The 19208-nt window shown below is 45.2% G+C and overlaps 1 protein-coding gene across 1 annotated transcript in view; it reads left to right on the top strand.

Moving 5' to 3' along the window:
• LOC124722882 (cAMP-regulated phosphoprotein 21) overlaps nucleotides 1–19208 on the top strand; it is a 768630-nt gene that overhangs the window by 374723 nt on the left and 374699 nt on the right. The window contains exon 5 of the mRNA XM_047248019.1: nucleotides 10548–10893. Coding sequence (XP_047103975.1) covers nucleotides 10548–10893 — 346 coding nt within the window. The remainder of the gene's footprint in view (nucleotides 1–10547; nucleotides 10894–19208) is intronic.

Genomic DNA, 19208 nt, shown 5'->3' with positions numbered 1-19208 from the left:
GAACGTGGGGACCAGCCCGGTATTCATCAAGTGGGATGTGGAAAACCGCCTAAAAACCACATTCAGGCTGGCCGGCACACTGTCACTCATCGTTAATCCGCCGGGCGGATTCGATCCGGGGCCGGCGCGCCTACCCGAGTCCAGGAAGCAGCGGGTTAGTGCTCTCGGCTACCCTGGCGCCGGCTGGAGTGGCCGAGCGGTTCTGGGCGCTACAGTCTGGAACCGCGCGACCGCTACGGTCGCAGGTTCGAATCCTGCCTCGGGCATGGATGTGTGTGATGTCTTTAGGTTAGTTAGGTTTAAGTAGTTCTAAGTTCTAGGGGACTTATGACCACAGCAGTTGAGTCCCATAGTGCTCAGAGCCATTTGAACCATTTGGCTTCCCTGGCGGGTTGGCTTAGCCGAAACTAGTTACCATGAATGTAAGCAAATTTTGCGATACTGATTGCGAAAGGATTATTTATAAGAATCCATAAATTTTAACATTTTGTAGAGCGCTTGTCCCCGACCTGACTATGCTCCGCCATAGTCTGACCAATGCCTACTTTGAAAACTATCATTTAGACTTTTGTTCACTTCTGTTCAGGGCAAGATACAGGGGATAGACAAAAATATGGAAACACCAAAAAACAACACATTATAATGCCTAATATCGTGTTGGAATTGAAAACAGCTTCCAGCCATCTCGAAATTGATAAATACAGGTCCTGCATGGTTTTCAGTGAAATCTCGTACTATTGTTCGGGTAAAATAGTGGCATATTCAGGTAACGATGATGCCGGTGGATAGCGATTACGCAACGTTCTCTTCAAAGTAGAAAACAAAGATTGAATAATACTGAGATATGGTGACTGTTGTGGTCAAGGGAGATGCTACAATTGATCCTCGACCGCACAAAACCAGTCCTTGATGGTACGAGGTGTGTCAACAGCCGCCCTGTCGTCTTCGTACACAGTATCACCAAATGTTCAAATGTGTGTGAAGTCTTATGGGACTTAACTGCTAAGGTCATCAGTCCCTAAGCTTACACACTAATTAACCTAAATTATCCTAAGGACAAACACACACACCCATGCCCGAGGGAGGACTCGAACCTCCGCCAGGACCAGCCGCACAGTTCATGACTGCAGCGCCCAAGACCGCTCGGCTAATCCCGCGCGGCACAGCATCCCCTCTTGATATTCAGATCGTCCCACTGCAATTCAGATGTATGAAATGAGATATGCCCAAGGAAATAGAACAGGGGGGGGGGGGGGTGGCCCTGACAAATGAAATGTAGCTATAGTTCTCTTATTAAATAAATAAGTGTAGGTGCAGGGAGGGGTTACATTCATCTACTGAATTAAAATCACGATTTATTGGCAAAGTTTGACCGATGTCAAACAACATTGGACATGAAATTACAAATCTGATTATCTCACAAATTGGAGGTGAGTGCACGAAGGAATCTGAAACCGTAAAATTAGTTCCTTCCGATATTGGGTAGGAAATGATACTCCACGGAGGAATGGGACAAACTGTGGTAATAAAATCGCTGTGTACCTAATTGAATAGCAAATGTGGTGTCACGTTGGTCACGACGATTGCATTTATTCCGAAAAGTGAAAGGGTTAAACATGCATGACGATCAAATAGCAAAGTTTTGGCCAGGGTATCAACCCACAATACGTGATCGATATAAGTCCCTAGTTATATGAAGCATAGAAATGTGCCTATTCCCACGTCAGTGCTACTGACTCGCCTCACTGCTGTGTGAACTTACACTCAATATGTGGAGCTGGAACGTGAACTGGCGCTGCAGCAGGTGATGGACTGCAGAAGGCTGTCGCGCACATCTCAAATGTCGGGCGTGTAAGCCACACTAATCTTCAAGCCCCAATCGCTAACCCAAACGACGAATCTTGAATATCTACTGTCGAATCCCAAAACTGAAATTTTAGTGACAGTCTTGAATCTAGAATTGAGAGTCTTAAATCGTGAATGAGGCTAAAACTTTCCTTCTGGCATACCATCGCTCACAATACCACCAAAATTACACCAGTTTGAAGGACTGTCTCAACCTCAGCCGATTGGAGTCCACGTCTGACAAAAATACCGCTGCTTCAGAAAGTTGAGAGTTTCAACGAATGGCGGAACTCTGTTTCTAAAGTTTGCAAACATTGAGCAAAGAGAATGTAGTTTGGTGTCCGTGTCAAAACCCCACATGGCCTCTTCCTAAATATCAGCGCCAGCAAGGCGTCGGCAGACTACAAAATTGTCCATTATCAATGGCACTATGCATTTCCCATGTAATGAACTGATCTTATCATGCTGGCCCGGCCAGAGGTACTCACTGTTCACAGTCGAACGTCCAGTCATCCCCGTCCACCTTCTCTGTGTCGCTTTTAATCACAAGATATGCCACTGAAAAATGCCATAGCCTCGAAGACGTAATTTTCACTATAAAGCTGCCCATTCACAGGCCGACTGGTTGGCCAACCCTCCCTGCTGAGCTAGTCTTCCCCAACACTTTCACTTTTGTGGTGCACGATTTTATAGCGGTTGAGTCCAGGGTGTCCGCACCCAGTAACTGAGTGGTCAGTGCGACAGACTGTCAATCCAAAGGGCCCGGGTTCGATTCCCGGCTGGGTCGGAGATTTTCTCCGCTCAGGGATTCGGTGTTGTGTTGCCCTAATCATCATCATTTCATCCGCATCGACGTGCAAGTCGCCGAAGCGGCGTCAAATCGAAAGACTTGCACCAGGCGAGCGGTCTACCCGACTGGAGGCCCTCGTCACACGCCATTCATTCAGTCCAGGGTCTGTCCTTTTCCCTTCTGTTTCAGCGTGGGGAAAGCTGTCACATGCGTGGGCGCAGGTAGTGCCCCCCATGCAGTCACAATGTGCCTACACATAATCAGACAGTTTGGCGACCAACTCAGTGGGTTTAGAGGAAGGGGGGGGGGGGGGGGGGTTGGCTGATTTGTCGGCCTGTGAATGCCAGCTATGGGCCCCCAGTCTGCTTAAAAGTTCATCCCCTCAAATGACACTTGCCTACTGCCCACCAGAATGGACGGGATGGCACGGCAGCTGACCACTGCCTCACAACAGTTCAGGTCCCAGCTTATTTCGAAACCCCTGTTCTAACTGCCCCTTATCTGTGTCCAGTCACGTGGCGGGTTTCAACATGCCTAAAAAGAAGGGAAAACGATGGAGTGTGTGGTGGCAGGTTGATGTGTGGGCTAGCAGATAGTGGAACACCAATGGAGTCTATGCACCCAGACTCTGGATCCAACTGCTATAAAATCGTACACCACAAAGGCAAATGTGTCGGGGCAGACCCGCTCGGCAGGGCGAGGTTTGGCCAACCAGTCAGTCTGTGAATGGGTGGCTTAAGGGAAATGCCTTGGACACAGCTCGGCTTCTATAATCACTAACTACATTCAGACTGACTACCGAATGATACATTCCAAAATATAAAAGAGTGACATCTGCAGTAATCATTCCTACCCTGTCTACGAATCAAATCTACATTACGCATGCATTAGTTTACGAAGAGAAAAGCTGCATATTGTACTACTAGAGTTGCGCTCTATCTAAACTATGGTTCAGTCTTTTTGGTAAAATACGTAAGTGACCTGGTGAATGGTTCAAATGGCTCTGCGCACTATGGGACTTAACATCTGAGGTCATCAGTCCTCTAGAACTTTATAACTACCTAAACCTGGCAAATGGTAGGATTGCTGGTACTGTTGGTAGCATTGGTAGGGAAAGAAACAAACGAATGTGTAAGAGAGAAACTGGGTGCTGACGACTACTCTGCTTTTGTTTATTTTCGCACATCATTAAGTGTTAATCCGCTGTATATTCTATATCCTTACAAAACATAAATCGCATTTCGCAAGTAATAAAAATTGGTTAATCACATAACATCTGCGCTTTTACACTACTGGCCATTAAAATTGCTACACCACGAAGATGACGTGCTACAGACGCGAAATTGCGAAATTTAACCGACAGGAAGAAGATGCTGTGATATGCAAATGATTAGCTTTTCAGAGCATTCACACAAGGTCATCAGTCCCTAAGCTTACACACTAATTAACCTAAATTATCCTAAGGACAAACACACACACCCATGCCCGAGGGAGGACTCGAACCTCCGCCTGGACCAGCCGCACAGTTCATGACTGCAGCGCCCAAGACCGCTCGGCTAATCCCGCGCGGCACAGTATCACCATTGGGAACCAAATACTATACCGTAGAATGGACCTGACCAGCTGAAATCTTAACACAGCCCTTGGCAGGATTGAGACGTTTCAGAATAACCATGGGGACAATGGCTTTATGGCTTCGGTAGCACGTTTTTCTCTTACGGGCGATTGCAACACTGATGAGTGGTTTTGGAATTTCAGTTCGCTCTGCAGTTCCCAACTTGAGGAACTCCCTTTGTGTTGTTTTGCCATTGATAAGGTTTACGTGTACGACATTCAGTTCTGTAGTGACTTTTGTAGCTGTCGTCCAATAATTTTCCGTCATAATCCTGTTCAATGACCGTCCGCCAAGATCACTAAACACACACTTTCGTCCGCGGGGTGACTTGGTGGACGATGCTTTTCCATTTTCCCTGTATGCATTATAAACCTTCGATACGGTGCCTCTTGAAACACGAAGCACTTGGGCTCACTTGCTTCACCAAACGAGCACCAACTATTTTCCCACGTTCGAATTTATTAATTCCAACACAGTGAACTCATAACTACACAGAACACTGTTATGACAAAGACTGACGTTGCGAATGTGCCGTTGTGGCGTTCGTGGTCAAATACTACAGCGCAACCTGCCAGCTTGGCTAGAATCTGAATTTATGTTCAATCATGCATATATCGCGACGTTTCCATATTTTTGTGTAATGCATGTATGTGGTGTGCTTTTAGATGCAGCGATTTTTTGGTGTATCTTCATGGGAATATGACGGTTGGCCATCTAACTCCAATTTACCCTTGTATGACAGGTTCAGTAATATTGCAAGACACCAGTGGGACTATGGGAATACTTGTACCTAATAAATCAGTGATCTGTATCGAGCATCCCCTCTTGATATTCAGATCGTCCCACTGCAATTCAGATGTATGAAATGAGATATGCCCAAGGAAATAGAACAGGGGGGGGGGGGGGGTGGCCCTGACAAATGAAATGTAGCTATAGTTCTCTTATTAAATAAATAAGTGTAGGTGCAGGGAGGGGTTACATTCATCTACTGAATTAAAATCACGATTTATTGGCAAAGTTTGACCGATGTCAAACAACACTGGACATGAAATTACAAATCTGATTATCTCAAAAATTGGAGGTGAGTGCACGAAGGAATCTGAAACCGTAAAATTAGTTCCTTCCGATATTGGGTAGGAAATGATACTCCACGGAGGAATGGGACAAACTGTGGTAATAAAATCGCTGTGTACCTAATTGAATAGCAAATGTGGTGTCACGTTGGTCACGACGATTGCATTTATTCCGAAAAGTGAAAGGGTTAAACATGCATGACGATCAAATAGCAAAGTTTTGGCCAGGGTATCAACCCACAATACGTGATCGATATAAGTCCCTAGTTATATGAAGCATAGAAATGTGCCTATTCCCACGTCAGTGCTACTGACTCGCCTCACTGCTGTGTGAACTTACACTCAATATGTGGAGCTGGAACGTGAACTGGCGCTGCAGCAGGTGATGGACTGCAGAAGGCTGTCGCGCACATCTCAAATGTCGGGCGTGTAAGCCACACTAATCTTCAAGCCCCAATCGCTAACCCAAACGACGAATCTTGAATATCTACTGTCGAATCCCAAAACTGAAATTTTAGTGACAGTCTTGAATCTAGAATTGAGAGTCTTAAATCGTGAATGAGGCTAAAACTTTCCTTCTGGCATACCATCGCTCACAATACCACCAAAATTACACCAGTTTGAAGGACTGTCTCAACCTCAGCCGATTGGAGTCCACGTCTGACAAAAATACCGCTGCTTCAGAAAGTTGAGAGTTTCAACGAATGGCGGAACTCTGTTTCTAAAGTTTGCAAACATTGAGCAAAGAGAATGTAGTTTGGTGTCCGTGTCAAAACCCCACATGGCCTCTTCCTAAATATCAGCGCCAGCAAGGCGTCGGCAGACTACAAAATTGTCCATTATCAATGGCACTATGCATTTCCCATGTAATGAACTGATCTTATCATGCTGGCCCGGCCAGAGGTACTCACTGTTCACAGCCGAACGTCCAGTCATCCCCGTCCACCTTCTCTGTGTCGCTTTTAATCACAAGATATGCCACTGAAAAATGCCATAGCCTCGAAGACGTAATTTTCACTATAAAGCTGCCCATTCACAGGCCGACTGGTTGGCCAACCCTCCCTGCTGAGCTAGTCTTCCCCAACACTTTCACTTTTGTGGTGCACGATTTTATAGCGGTTGAGTCCAGGGTGTCCGCACCCAGTAACTGAGTGGTCAGTGCGACAGACTGTCAATCCAAAGGGCCCGGGTTCGATTCCCGGCTGGGTCGGAGATTTTCTCCGCTCAGGGATTCGGTGTTGTGTTGCCCTAATCATCATCATTTCATCCGCATCGACGTGCAAGTCGCCGAAGCGGCGTCAAATCGAAAGACTTGCACCAGGCGAGCGGTCTACCCGACTGGAGGCCCTCGTCACACGCCGTTCATTCAGTCCAGGGTCTGGCTACTTCAGCTCCACTGGTGCACCGCTACCTGCTAGCATCGGCCTCTACCTGCCACCTCATACTCTGTCCTTTTCCCTTCTGTTTCAGCGTGGGGAAAGCTGTCACATGCGTGGGCGCAGGTAGTGCCCCCCATGCAGTCACAATGTGCCTACACATAATCAGACAGTTTGGCGACCAACTCAGTGGGTTTAGAGGAAGGGGGGGGGGGGGGGGGTTGGCTGATTTGTCGGCCTGTGAATGCCAGCTATGGGCCCCCAGTCTGCTTAAAAGTTCATCCCCTCAAATGACACTTGCCTACTGCCCACCAGAATGGACGGGATGGCACGGCAGCTGACCACTGCCTCACAACAGTTCAGGTCCCAGCTTATTTCGAAACCCCTGTTCTAACTGCCCCTTATCTGTGTCCAGTCACGTGGCGGGTTTCAACATGCCTAAAAAGAAGGGAAAACGATGGAGTGTGTGGTGGCAGGTTGATGTGTGGGCTAGCAGATAGTGGAACACCAATGGAGTCTATGCACCCAGACTCTGGATCCAACTGCTATAAAATCGTACACCACAAAGGCAAATGTGTCGGGGCAGACCCGCTCGGCAGGGCGAGGTTTGGCCAACCAGTCAGTCTGTGAATGGGTGGCTTAAGGGAAATGCCTTGGACACAGCTCGGCTTCTATAATCACTAACTACATTCAGACTGACTACCGAATGATACATTTCAAAATATAAAAGAGTGACATCTGCAGTAATCATTCCTACCCTGTCTACGAATCAAATCTACATTACGCATGCATTAGTTTACGAAGAGAAAAGCTGCATATTGTACTACTAGAGTTGCGCTCTATCTAAACTATGGTTCAGTCGTTTTGGTAAAATACGTAAGTCTCGGTCGGGCACACAGTTTTAATCTGCCAGGAAGTTTCATATCAGCGCACACTCCGCTGCAAAGTGAAAATCTCATTCTGGAAACATCCCCCAGGCTGTGGCTAAGCCATGTCTCCGCAATATCCTTTCTTTCAGGAGTGCTAGTTCTGCAAGGTTCGCAGGAGAGCTTCTGTAAAGTTTGGATGGTAGGAGACGAGGTACTGGCAGAAGTAAAGCTGTGAGTACCGGGCGTGAGTCGTGCTTCGGTAGCTCAGTTGGTAGAGCACTTGCCCGCGAAAGGCAAAGGTCCCGAGTTCGAGTCTCGGTCTGGCACACAGTTTTAATCTGCCAGGAAGTTTCAACCAGTCGTGTATTTATTGTAATAGTTACTGTCCATTCTTATGCAATAGCGGGGCCTCCCATATTACCCATCATCACAATTGCTCTCTCTAGTTAACACGATTATCTTTCTCCAAGTAATTGTGGAAAGGGAGAGGGGAGGGCAGCTTCAGCGGAATTTTATGCAGGCACACAATTATACTTAACCCTGTTCCTTCTATTGATATTACGTTTAAATGCTACAGGTCACGCAGAACAAGTTCAGCAAAGACACTAACAGCGAATTCGGTCAGGGCGGAAGGGTATCCGCCTAAGTATTTCAATTTTCATTAAAACGTATGCTGAAGAGGGAGTAGCAAGCGGTACACTTGACTATGACTGCCGTTTTGGCTTAAGCCTGCGTTCCGTCATATGGCAGGAAAATATTGCAAGTCTTTATCCCATCAATTGGTGTTAACATCCGATCTTTCCCTAGATACAAGAGTTTAAACCGTGTATTCTATGTGACGCACTTCATTATAAGTAAATAAAACAGTTTTGTGGGCACAAGAAACATTTACTGACTAGCACGTTGATACTATTCCACACACATGGCTAAGTTGCGGTAGCCAACATAAATGCAAAAATACCGCCACACAAGATTATTCCTTCCCTATCTTACACTCACGCACTACCGTATAGTTATTCACCCGTGTTGTGTACATGATCAGACTGAAACTGCACTTCACCAATGTGGCGGTTGTTCCAACCGACCACGTGGCGGGAAACCAAGTACACAAAGAAAACATATGAGAAATTAAAAAAAAATCCACCAAAATAATACTTTAAAAGAAACATCACATTAAAACACATTACATGAGACAACTTCTGTTACGCACAGAGCAATAATACGACCGTGAGCAAGGCTCATGGTGCATGCTGACCAAGGCACAAACACAAAGTTCTTACTGAAATTTGACTAAATTACCAAAATAAACTCCCTTATCTGATTCCAACATCTGGACTTAAGTAACGAACAGATTTGAAACATTCTAATACCTTTGTTAATATTACCACAAGTCGAGCTACGTCTTCACGTCTGTCCAGCACCGCTACCGTGGAACAAGTGGACCTGCGGTCACATCGCCTAACCGTTGCTCGTTCTAAAGATGGTGGAGGGGGTGGTTCACCAACCTAACCTTCGCGACCTCTCGGACCTGATTTGCACACTATCTTTGCCCAACTTGTTCGCGTTTAGGGATTGGTACTATCCTACCACTGAACCACTCTACTCATACTATACTACAACCTCTGTTACTTCACATAGTTTCTCATTCATACAGCCCAGGTCACACAAGGGAAAGGATGCAAGGAAACGTGGCACACACGAAATAAAATGAATAACTAAACACCGTCTGGTCCATTCTGTCCTGCCTGTTACCCACTGTTTTATTTCTGCCGAGTAAAAACACTCTCGCTATCAATTCTCTTGTACCGGAATTCTATTGAGAAAAATATGGAACTGTACAACAAGTTCTGTGTCAGCAGTACAGAGGCGCATTGCATCTGCATCATAACAGATGTTCAAAGTGGCCTCCATGGGAATGCAGGTGTTAAGGATAGTAGCGGTTGTCAAGCAAGATACACGTAATTGTAGTTTTGGCTTACACCGTGTTAGTGGGCCACTTTCCTTAAGCACGTACTAGAATTTGCCTCAATATCCGTTAGAATGCAGTCCTCCAAATGCGGTTCACACCCAGTCCTGCACGTTCATCTGTCTGAAAGGACCCATGATCACATACAATCCCAAAAAGGGCTCGAAATGTTGTGTGATGTGGTTGGTGTCTGAGAGGATAATTGTTTTGGTATAGCCGTGCTGCCTCTCGATCGTTTCCATCTGCTTGACCATACATAAACACCATCTCGGCTTCTTCCTGACATGAAAACCGGACCATTCTCCTGCTTACAGTACGCTGCGTCAATCACACAGACTGCAGCACACAAGGAACACACTGCGCGTGGTCAGAGGAACTGTCTTTCGTCAACGGCATCTACCATGGCAACAATGCATTTCCGGATATGTGTTCATACGAAGTTCTTTCCTCCATTTCCAATCAGGAATCCATCTATGCAGTTTGTCGGTTTTATTTATGTTCACCTTATATATGGTTTCTGTTTTCTGAGTCATGTCTGAAAGAACAGATACCGCATATCTACATATATATAGTTTGGTACATTCAGTGCAGATGCAGACCTAGGCTCCACGTCTTATGGGAATCAGCAAAATGCTGCGAGTAATGAGGATAATGGCAAGGGCACTACATTAGTAGTGTTTGGATAAGTTGAGAATTTGGGTCTAACGGGAGGCGTTCCAGGACAGTCTCTTCAGCTGCAGAGACCACTGTATCTGGATGTCTTAGTGGCCAGAGCATCTGCCTAGTAAGTAGGAGACCCCCCAAGTCCTAATCCTGGGCTGGCACAAATTTTCAACTTTCCCCACCGACTTTAATCAATGCCCGCTCGCAGACAGTGTGTCTTTGTGTCTTAAAGTCTACAGTAGCCTACGGTGGTTTTACAACTCTACGTATTACTAAATTAATTCCAGTGCGTAATAAAAATGAAATTTCTGTACGTATGTTTACGTTGTGTGTACGGCCTATGATTGCAGGCGAATTCGAAAGTCAAGCTGCTGGTCCGAAGTCACGCACTCCGCGAAGAGGCGTCACCGCCTCCAGATCCTGATGCACAGCACGAAGGAGAAGAAGAAGAAGAAGAAGAGGAGGAGGAGGAGGAGGAGCAGGAGGAGGCGGACGCACAGCCGGAGCCGCAACCTCAGGTAGAGGCAGAAGCAGCGGGGGAGAGCGAATCGGCGGCCGCCGCGACGCCGGAGGGGCAGCAGGAGGCCGCCGACCTGCCCGCGCAGCAGGCCAGCCTGAGCGTGGCGCGCCCCGCCTCCAGGCACAAGGTGCGCCGCCAGGGCAGCAACGACGGCTCTTCGCCCTCGCTCTCCAGAGGTAAGCCACCCATATTCACTGTCTGATCGGTAGCCGGACATCTCCGTGTAATGCCGAATTGACCACTAGATGTCACGAGAGGCGTACACGCCAATATAAAAGGAGTTGGGCAGTACTGTGTTGTCAGTAGAGAAGTAGTAACAGCAAAATGGTTCTGTCAGAAGAGCTCAATGACTTCCAACGTGGACTAGTCATTGCGTGTCATCTGAGTAATAAATCCATCATGGAGATTTTGAAAGTGTTGTTAATAAAAATTCTCTATTTAAACTAGGCTGAACAGCATGTGACTGCTTTAGTCTTTAATAAAACTTGCATCTGACTGCGTATTTAACTGAACTGAACTTTATCTGACTGCATGAAAATATTGTTGGAAAATTAGCACTCAAAATACATATCTGACTGCATGAAAGTTTAGTGGTAAAAATAAATGAAAATCACCAACCTGCATCTGACTGCGTCTGTGGACTTAGCTCGTGCACTCCTTCCCGTTTAGCCGATAATAAAACATATATTCAACTCAGCCGTAGTGCAATGGCATAAAATTGTCATTCTAGATAACTTTACTCATTTTGGCCCTGTTTGTTACTTAATAAAAATTCTGTCCTGATCTGAATAATTTGCCAACTGTGCAATGGCATATAGATTATTTTACTCTGATAAATGAAATTATTAGCTTTACTCTGGGAACTTTACTTTAATGTACATTTTGGTTCAATGCAAGCACAGGATGCGGAGAACGACATAAGGTGTGAGATGAAACTCTAATTTTATCTAAAAAATATTTATCGTTCAAACTTTTAAGGCACATGTGAAAAACTAAAAATAACTTCTATAGCATGGATTTACGAGAAAGTTTCACAAAACGCTTATTGCATCAACAATGGCATTTCTATCTAGCTTTTAGACATTATTTAACCAAAGAACACTTATCTTATTAATTATTCTTTCTAGTTTCCCCAGGTATGTGCCGAGTTTCGCTCAATATATAGCTTATTATGTGCGTAGCGCCAGTTCTCACTGTGATGCTGTCACGACCCGGCTGCCTCCTGCAGGCATCTAGCTCCGACTCGAATCACGTCTGCTGTCTCTGCGCATCTCCTCACCACTACTCAAACTTTTACCGCGTGCACCTAGCTCTGTTAACTGTCAGAGATCTTACTACTCGAAGATGTACTACTCGTCCAACCTTGTGGTTGGGAACTATCGGCATTTTTCACTGGCTCTATCCTGATCGAATCTCAGCACATACCTTTCAATTTCATTCCTTCTAATGCTGCCCAAGCCGACTATTGGTGATGGATTGTGAAGGAACAACCGCAGCTAAACAAAGGCCAAGCAGACATCGTGTACTGACGGACAGGGCTTCAAAATGGTTCAAATGGCTCTGAGCACTATGGGACTTAATATCTGAGGTCATCAGTCCCCCTAGACTTACAACTACTTAAACCTAACTAACCTGCCGGAGGCAGGATTCGAACCTGCGACCGTAGCAGCAGCGCGGTTCCGGAATGAAGCGCCTAGAACCGCTCGGCCACAACGCCTGGCTACGGACAGGGCCTGTCGATCATTGAAGGGCGTGGTAGTAAAAAATCGTTCGAAATCAGCGAAAGGAATCACACGTGAGTTCCAAAGTGCTACCAGCAGTCCAGCTAGTGGACAAATGAAAAACTTGAAAAAATTCCGAGAAAATACACAAATATTTAGAGAACAGAAGTCAGACTTTATGCAATATTTGAAATGAAGAGTTTCATCAGGCTTTTAATCTACACTGCTGTATTCCAATCGAATAACGATTAGATTAGTTTTTCGTTCCATAGATCCATGCTGAGGAGATCCTCGTGGATGTGGAACATGTCAATTTTTTTAAGCTGAAATAACAATATCAATATTATGGATATATACAATACATCATTTGTTTCTATTAAAAAATTCGTCAGTGGAGTAGAAGGAGTTGGCCACTAGTAAGTCTTTCAGGCTCCTTTTAAATTGATCTTTATTTGTAACTAAATTTTTTGTTTGCTGGCAAATCATTGAAGATGAGTGTTCCTGAGTAGTGGACCCCTTTTTGAACTAAAGTAAGTGCTTTAAGTCTTTGTGCAGATCATTTTTGTTTCTGGTATTGTATGTATGAACTGAGCTGTTTGTTGGAAGAAGAGATATATTATTTAGGACAAATTTCATTAAGGAGTAAATATACTGTGAGGCAGTGGTTAGTATACCCAGTTCTCTGAAGAGGTTTCTACATGACGTGCGTGAATTTACTCCACAAATAATATGTATTACACGCTTTTGGACTCTGAAAACTTTTGTTTGATGTGAAGAGTTACTCCAAAATATTATACCATATGACATTATGGAATGAAAGTAGGCAGAGTATGCAAGCTTTTTCATTTTTATGTCGCCTATGTCTGCTAACACTCGAATTGCAAATACAGATTTGTTAAGGCGTTTCTGCAGTTCTGTGGTGTGCTCCTCCCAACTGAATTTATTATCAAGTTGTAATCCCAGGAATTTAAGACTGTCAACCTCTTCTATCTGCTCTTCTTCATACTTTATGCATATGCTGGGTGGAAACCTCTTAAAGGTTCTGAATTCCATGTAGTGAGTCTTTTCAAAGTTTAATGTCAATGAGTTGGCTTTAAACCATTTATTAATATCCATGAAAATATCATTAGCAGATCTTTCTAGAACTACACTCGACATACTATTTATTGCAATACTTGTGTCATCTGCAAACAAAACGAACTCTGCTTCTGACAGTGTAACTGATGAGAGATCATTAATGTACACAAGAAAAAGCAATGGCCCTAAGATGGATCCTTGTGGGACACCACATGTAATTTCTTCCCATTCTGATGATGACTGATGACTTAATTCACTAGTCCCTTGTACTGACACACTTTGTTTCCTGTTAGCTAGGTATGACTTGAACCATTTTGCAGCACTGCACGAAGACATACGTTCGCTCTTTTGTATCGATGGAACTGACTGTGATATGCCGGCCGCGGTGGCCGAGCGGTTCTAGGCGCTCAGTCCGGAACCGCACGACTGCTACGGTTGCAGGTTCGAATCCTGCCTCGGGCATGGATGTGTGTGCTGTCCTTAGGTTAGTTAGGTTTAAGTAGTTCTAAGTTCTAGGGGACTGATGACCACAGATGTTAAGTCCCATAGTGCTCAGAGCCATTTGAACCTTTTTTTTTTTTTTACTGTGATATTTTCCGTATCAATATGTCATCAGCAAGATTCGCTGTAGTTCTCAACTGCCTTAGATTTGAAAACCCTGATGACAGGGAGTTACATAAGATTTCTGATCCAGCAGCTGCTATAACGATCATTCTACATTAATTCCATGAAAACTCGCAGAGGTCCTATAGTCTTTGGGATAACGCTACAGTTGATGAAATGCTAATCAGCTTTAGAGGACGCTGTAAGTTCAAAATACATATTCCATCTAAAGTATCTTTCATGCCTTCCCGTGGACATGCATTTGGAACAACGCTGTATGCATTTACCCAACACACCACGCTGATTACCCACGTGCCTAAGAAAGGAAAAGCAGTAGTTCTTACATCAACCATGCATCTCTCCGTAGAAAACTAGGTGCAAAGTGAGAAACCTGTAATTATATTCTACTATGATAACCAAGGAAGTGGTGTGGATACTGTAGACGAAAATAGTGCTAAATATTGTTTAAGCCGCCGTACACAACGCTGACCCCTGGCTGTGTTTTTCCGTATTCTTGATATTAGTGTTATCAGTGCATATACTGTTCATCAGACATTCAAGAAAGAACTGTACTTACCAGGATGAACTTCATGAAAGCTCTGTCGAAATAACTGATCCAACCTTCAATGCGCGAAAGAATAATGAACAAACACCTTCCACGAGAAGCGAAATGTTTTTATCGGTCGAGTTCTAGGAGCTGAGGTACGCCTCCATGAAGACCTCGAAAAGGAGGAAAAACTACTTGAGGATGGAGGGAAGACATGTCCAATTTGTCCACCAAAGAAGAAGAGGAAGACAGGCTATTTGTGTTGCAAGTGCAAGGTCCCAATTTGTCTGGAATGCTCAAGGAAGGTGTGTCCGCCGTGCGTGTAGGGTGACGCGATATGTGGCCACTTTCAGTAGTGCAGATTTTTTCTATGTAATTCACTGCCAAGAATACTCATTAATTTTAGCACTGATGGTACCTGTTCAACATTAACCTGCAACTACTAAGTTTCAAGTAAGGGACCACACTTAAATATATCGATATGTGTCCATCACCGTAAATTTCCATGAGAATTTCGAGTGCAATATGAATGGGTCTTTTCCACAGCACTGAAACAATATTTTGTGCGTACGTTATCATTTATGTATAACTGAAGAATAAATATGTGTTACTAAATGCAAACAGTAGCGCTAGATGGCGGTATTTACGTATTCTTCCTGCCTCCTGAACGCGGTCCACGGGACTGCACGACTGTAGTTACATGAGAAGTACTCACAACTGTGATTAAGGGTTAATGGTTGATTATTTGCATTACACCCTTTCCCACTGTACCATCCACTCCTACATTCCCACTCTCAGGGACTCACTTTACCACATCTCTTCCATTATGGTTATAGACACTCTCTTCATATGGTACCCAAAAAACCACACCAATAGCACTTCACGTCAGTAGAAAGGATATTTCTTCTATCTCCGGGCTCTTGTTACCATATTCGTTTCCTCCAGTGCCATATCTATGCCTATGACGTCAGCTAAGTCCTTTGGAAATTCTGCCAGTATCTTTCTTGACACATTATGTGGCAGTCACCTTAGAAATGCGTCCAACGCCGTTTCTTTCGCTTCCTCCAGAAAGATCCTATTTGCTAGGTCAGTATCCATCAATTGATGGGTTGCCACACTTATCTTCTATATCCTATCTAGAAAATTCCCGACAGATTCGTTTTGTTTCTGTAACATCCCATTTAACTCTTCACGATAGTATCTGTAGCTGTTTTACCTCTTATAGCGCTATGTCAAACCTTTCCTGAGTTCATCAAACGCTTGAGCATTCCATAGGTCCTCATGGTAGATGATATAATTTTTCGCGTCTCCTGTCAAGCGCAGCTTGATCATTTGCAACAACTGTTCATCTGTACAAACTCCCAGCTTCACAGTTTATCTATAAACATTAGCACGCCATCCCTCATAGTTGCATGAAAAACGATTAAATCGGCTAGAATCTAAGGTGAGAACAATCAGACTGGACGAGGCCATGCCTTCTCTTACAGCATACAACTGCTTATGTAGCTCTGTATCATCTGCTCTCAACTGAGCTACCTGCTCCAGTAAAGACTGCACCACTACCAGAGTAGTAAACTCCTGTGTTTTTGGATTATTCATTATGAAGCCTTTGTCTAATACATAAGAAAACAACAAGAGAAACAACATAAATACAACTAACTGTAATACTATCGAAACACTATCGAGTCCCTGCTCATGATCTTGACCCATGCACACTGTCTAGCACTACGTGCAACATATGGAGCATGTCATTGGCGCTGAATCTGTACAGCGTGCATTTTGACCTAATAAGTTACATGGTGTGCAGGTCACTGGAAGCTTATCAGCTTATTATTCCCTTACATGTCCTTCAAATTGAGTCAAGTCTGGACCCTATGAATTTGATCCTAAAATACATACACCAGTCCAGGTAATGACCAGCCATCGCACTCACAGAGACTATAAACACGAAAAGTTAGTTTCTTCTTCACTCATCTCACTCTGCTGATGGGGTGTGCGTTGACCCACGATGCTTCTCGAATCCAGTGGCCACTTCTGACACTAGTTGTAACGAGTGTCTTGATGGCTTGCATGTTAATAACTTCGTTGTAGGTCGCAATGATGGTGCAGGTGTTTGACAGAGCGGCAGTCACGAAGAGCCCGGGGGGTAATCAATGTAAAGTCATAGATACAGTGAAAAGACACTAACTCATTTAGTCATTGCATATTTTAGAGCAGTCGAAATGTCGGCTTACTGCAGTCAGCATCCACAGACACAAGCTGGCCCTGGACAGTGGTGTGTGCTTAGCTCAGCATGACGGCCAGTGCCCAAAGTCGTTACACCATACAGGCAGCAGCAGTGACGAAGTTACGTTGTCAGTACATTAGCGAGTGTAGTGCCATGTCCGGCCCAGGCACGAAGCGAAAAGGCAGCGAGCTTGAGCTCTGTAACAAATCAGTCACACCGTGTGGTGCAGAAGTGTCACTCAGCGCAGGAAACACCCAAGCACAAAGGCAAACCAAGGACCTAAGTGTAGGATGCAGCGACAGTAGCCGGTAGATGCAAGCCTGCAGTAGTTGAGTGCACACGTGCAGACAGGAGGCAGCTCAGAAGTAAGTCGGGCCAGGTTGAAACCATAACCACCAGTAGGCGCCCTGAAGTCAGTAGCCCCCAGCTGGTAGGCACCAGCTCACTTCCTGGTGGCATCAGGACTAACCACAGTCAGCGCACCCACAGCTAGCGGAGGTGGCATCTACACTATGTGATCGAAAGTATCCAGACACCTGGCTGAAAATGACTTACAAGTTCGTGGCGCCCTCCATCGGTAATACTGGAATTCAATATGGTGTTGGCCCACCCTTAGCCTTGGTGACAGCTTCCACTCTTGCAGGCATACGTTCAATCAGATGCTGGAAGGTTTCTTGGGGAATGGCATTCTTCACGGAGTGCAGCACTGAGTAGAGTTATCGATGTCGGTCGGTGAGTCCTGGCACGAAGTCGACGCTCGAAAACATCCAAAAAGTGTTCTATAGGATTCAGGTCAGGACTCTGTGCAGGTCAGTCCATTACAGGGATGTTATTGTCGTGTAACAACTCCGCCACAGGTCGTGTATTATGAATAGGTGCTCGATCGTGTTGAAAGATGTAATCCCCATCCCAGAATTGCTCTTCAACAGTCGGAAGCAAGAATGTGCTTAAAACATCAATGTAGGCCTGTACTGTGATATTGCCACACAAAACAACAAGGCGTGCAAGCCCTCTCCATTAAAAACACGACCACACCATAACACCACCGCCCCCGAATTTTACTGTTGGCACTACACACGCTGGTAGATGACGATCGCCGGGCATTCGTCATACCAACACCCTGCCATCGGATCGCCACGTTATGTACGATGATTCGTCACTCATACAACATTTTCCCACTGTTCAATCGTCCAATGTTTACGCTGTTTACATCAAGAGAGGAGTCGTTTGGCATTTACCGACGTTTGCAGCCGCTCGACCAGAAATCCAAGTTTTCTCTCCTCCCGTCTAACTGTCACAGTACTTGCAGTGGATCCTGATGCAGCCTGGAATTCCTGTGTGATGGTCTGGATAGATGTCTGCCTATTACACATTACGACCCTCTTCAATTGTCGGCGGTCTCTGTCAGTCAACAGAAGAGGTCAGCCTGTACGCTTTTGTGATGTAAGTGGCCCTTCACGTTTCCACTTCACTATCACATCAGAAACAGTGGACCGAGGGATGTTTAGGAGTGTGGAAATCTCGCGTACAGACGTATGACACAAGTGACACCCAATCACCTGACCACATTCAAAGTCCGTGAGTTCTGCGGAGCGCCCCATTCTCTCACGATGTCTAATGACTACTGAGGTCGCTAATATGGAATACCTGGCAGAAGGTGGCAGCAAAATTCACCTAATATGTAAAACGTATGTTGTTTTTTTTTGGGGGGGGGGGGGGGTGTCCGTATACTTTTGATCACATAGTGTAGCAGTAGTGTGTTGGATGATCCATATCTGGTCTATGACTTTAGTGGAGTACCTTTCAAAGGTGGCTGCAGCGGGTAACAGACAACGCATAGCTGGAATTGGTGGTATTTGTTGTTGCTCTTTCCATCCCTGTTACGACAGGAAATGAATCAGAGGGCAAAAAAACGGCGCAGTGCGGGTCTCAGACGTTTGTAATCCAAGGTACCACTGCGATTGTGTGGCCCCCACACTTTGCTGTGCCGACAATATTCCAGACCTGGCAGCAGCATTGTGATTGGCCGGCCGGAGTGGCCGAGCGGTTAAAGGCGCTACAGTCTGGAACCGCACGACCGCTACGGTCGCAGGTTCGAATCCTGCCTCGGGCATGGATGTGTGTGATGTCCTTAGGTTAGTTAGGTTTAAGTAGTTCTAAGTTCTAGGGGACTTATGACCACAGCAGTTGAGTCCCATAGTGCTCAGAGCCATTTGAACCATTTTGAAGCATTGTGATTACAGATGTGGCAACTAGCGCTACTCTAGTGTAGACAGCCTTCTGTTTTGCTGGCTACAGGTTAGAGATGCGAAGTTA

Source organism: Schistocerca piceifrons, chromosome X (assembly GCF_021461385.2).
Source record: "Schistocerca piceifrons isolate TAMUIC-IGC-003096 chromosome X, iqSchPice1.1, whole genome shotgun sequence".
NCBI classification, from domain to species: domain Eukaryota; kingdom Metazoa; phylum Arthropoda; class Insecta; order Orthoptera; family Acrididae; genus Schistocerca; species Schistocerca piceifrons.
This window is presented reverse-complemented; position numbering and strand designations above follow the sequence as displayed.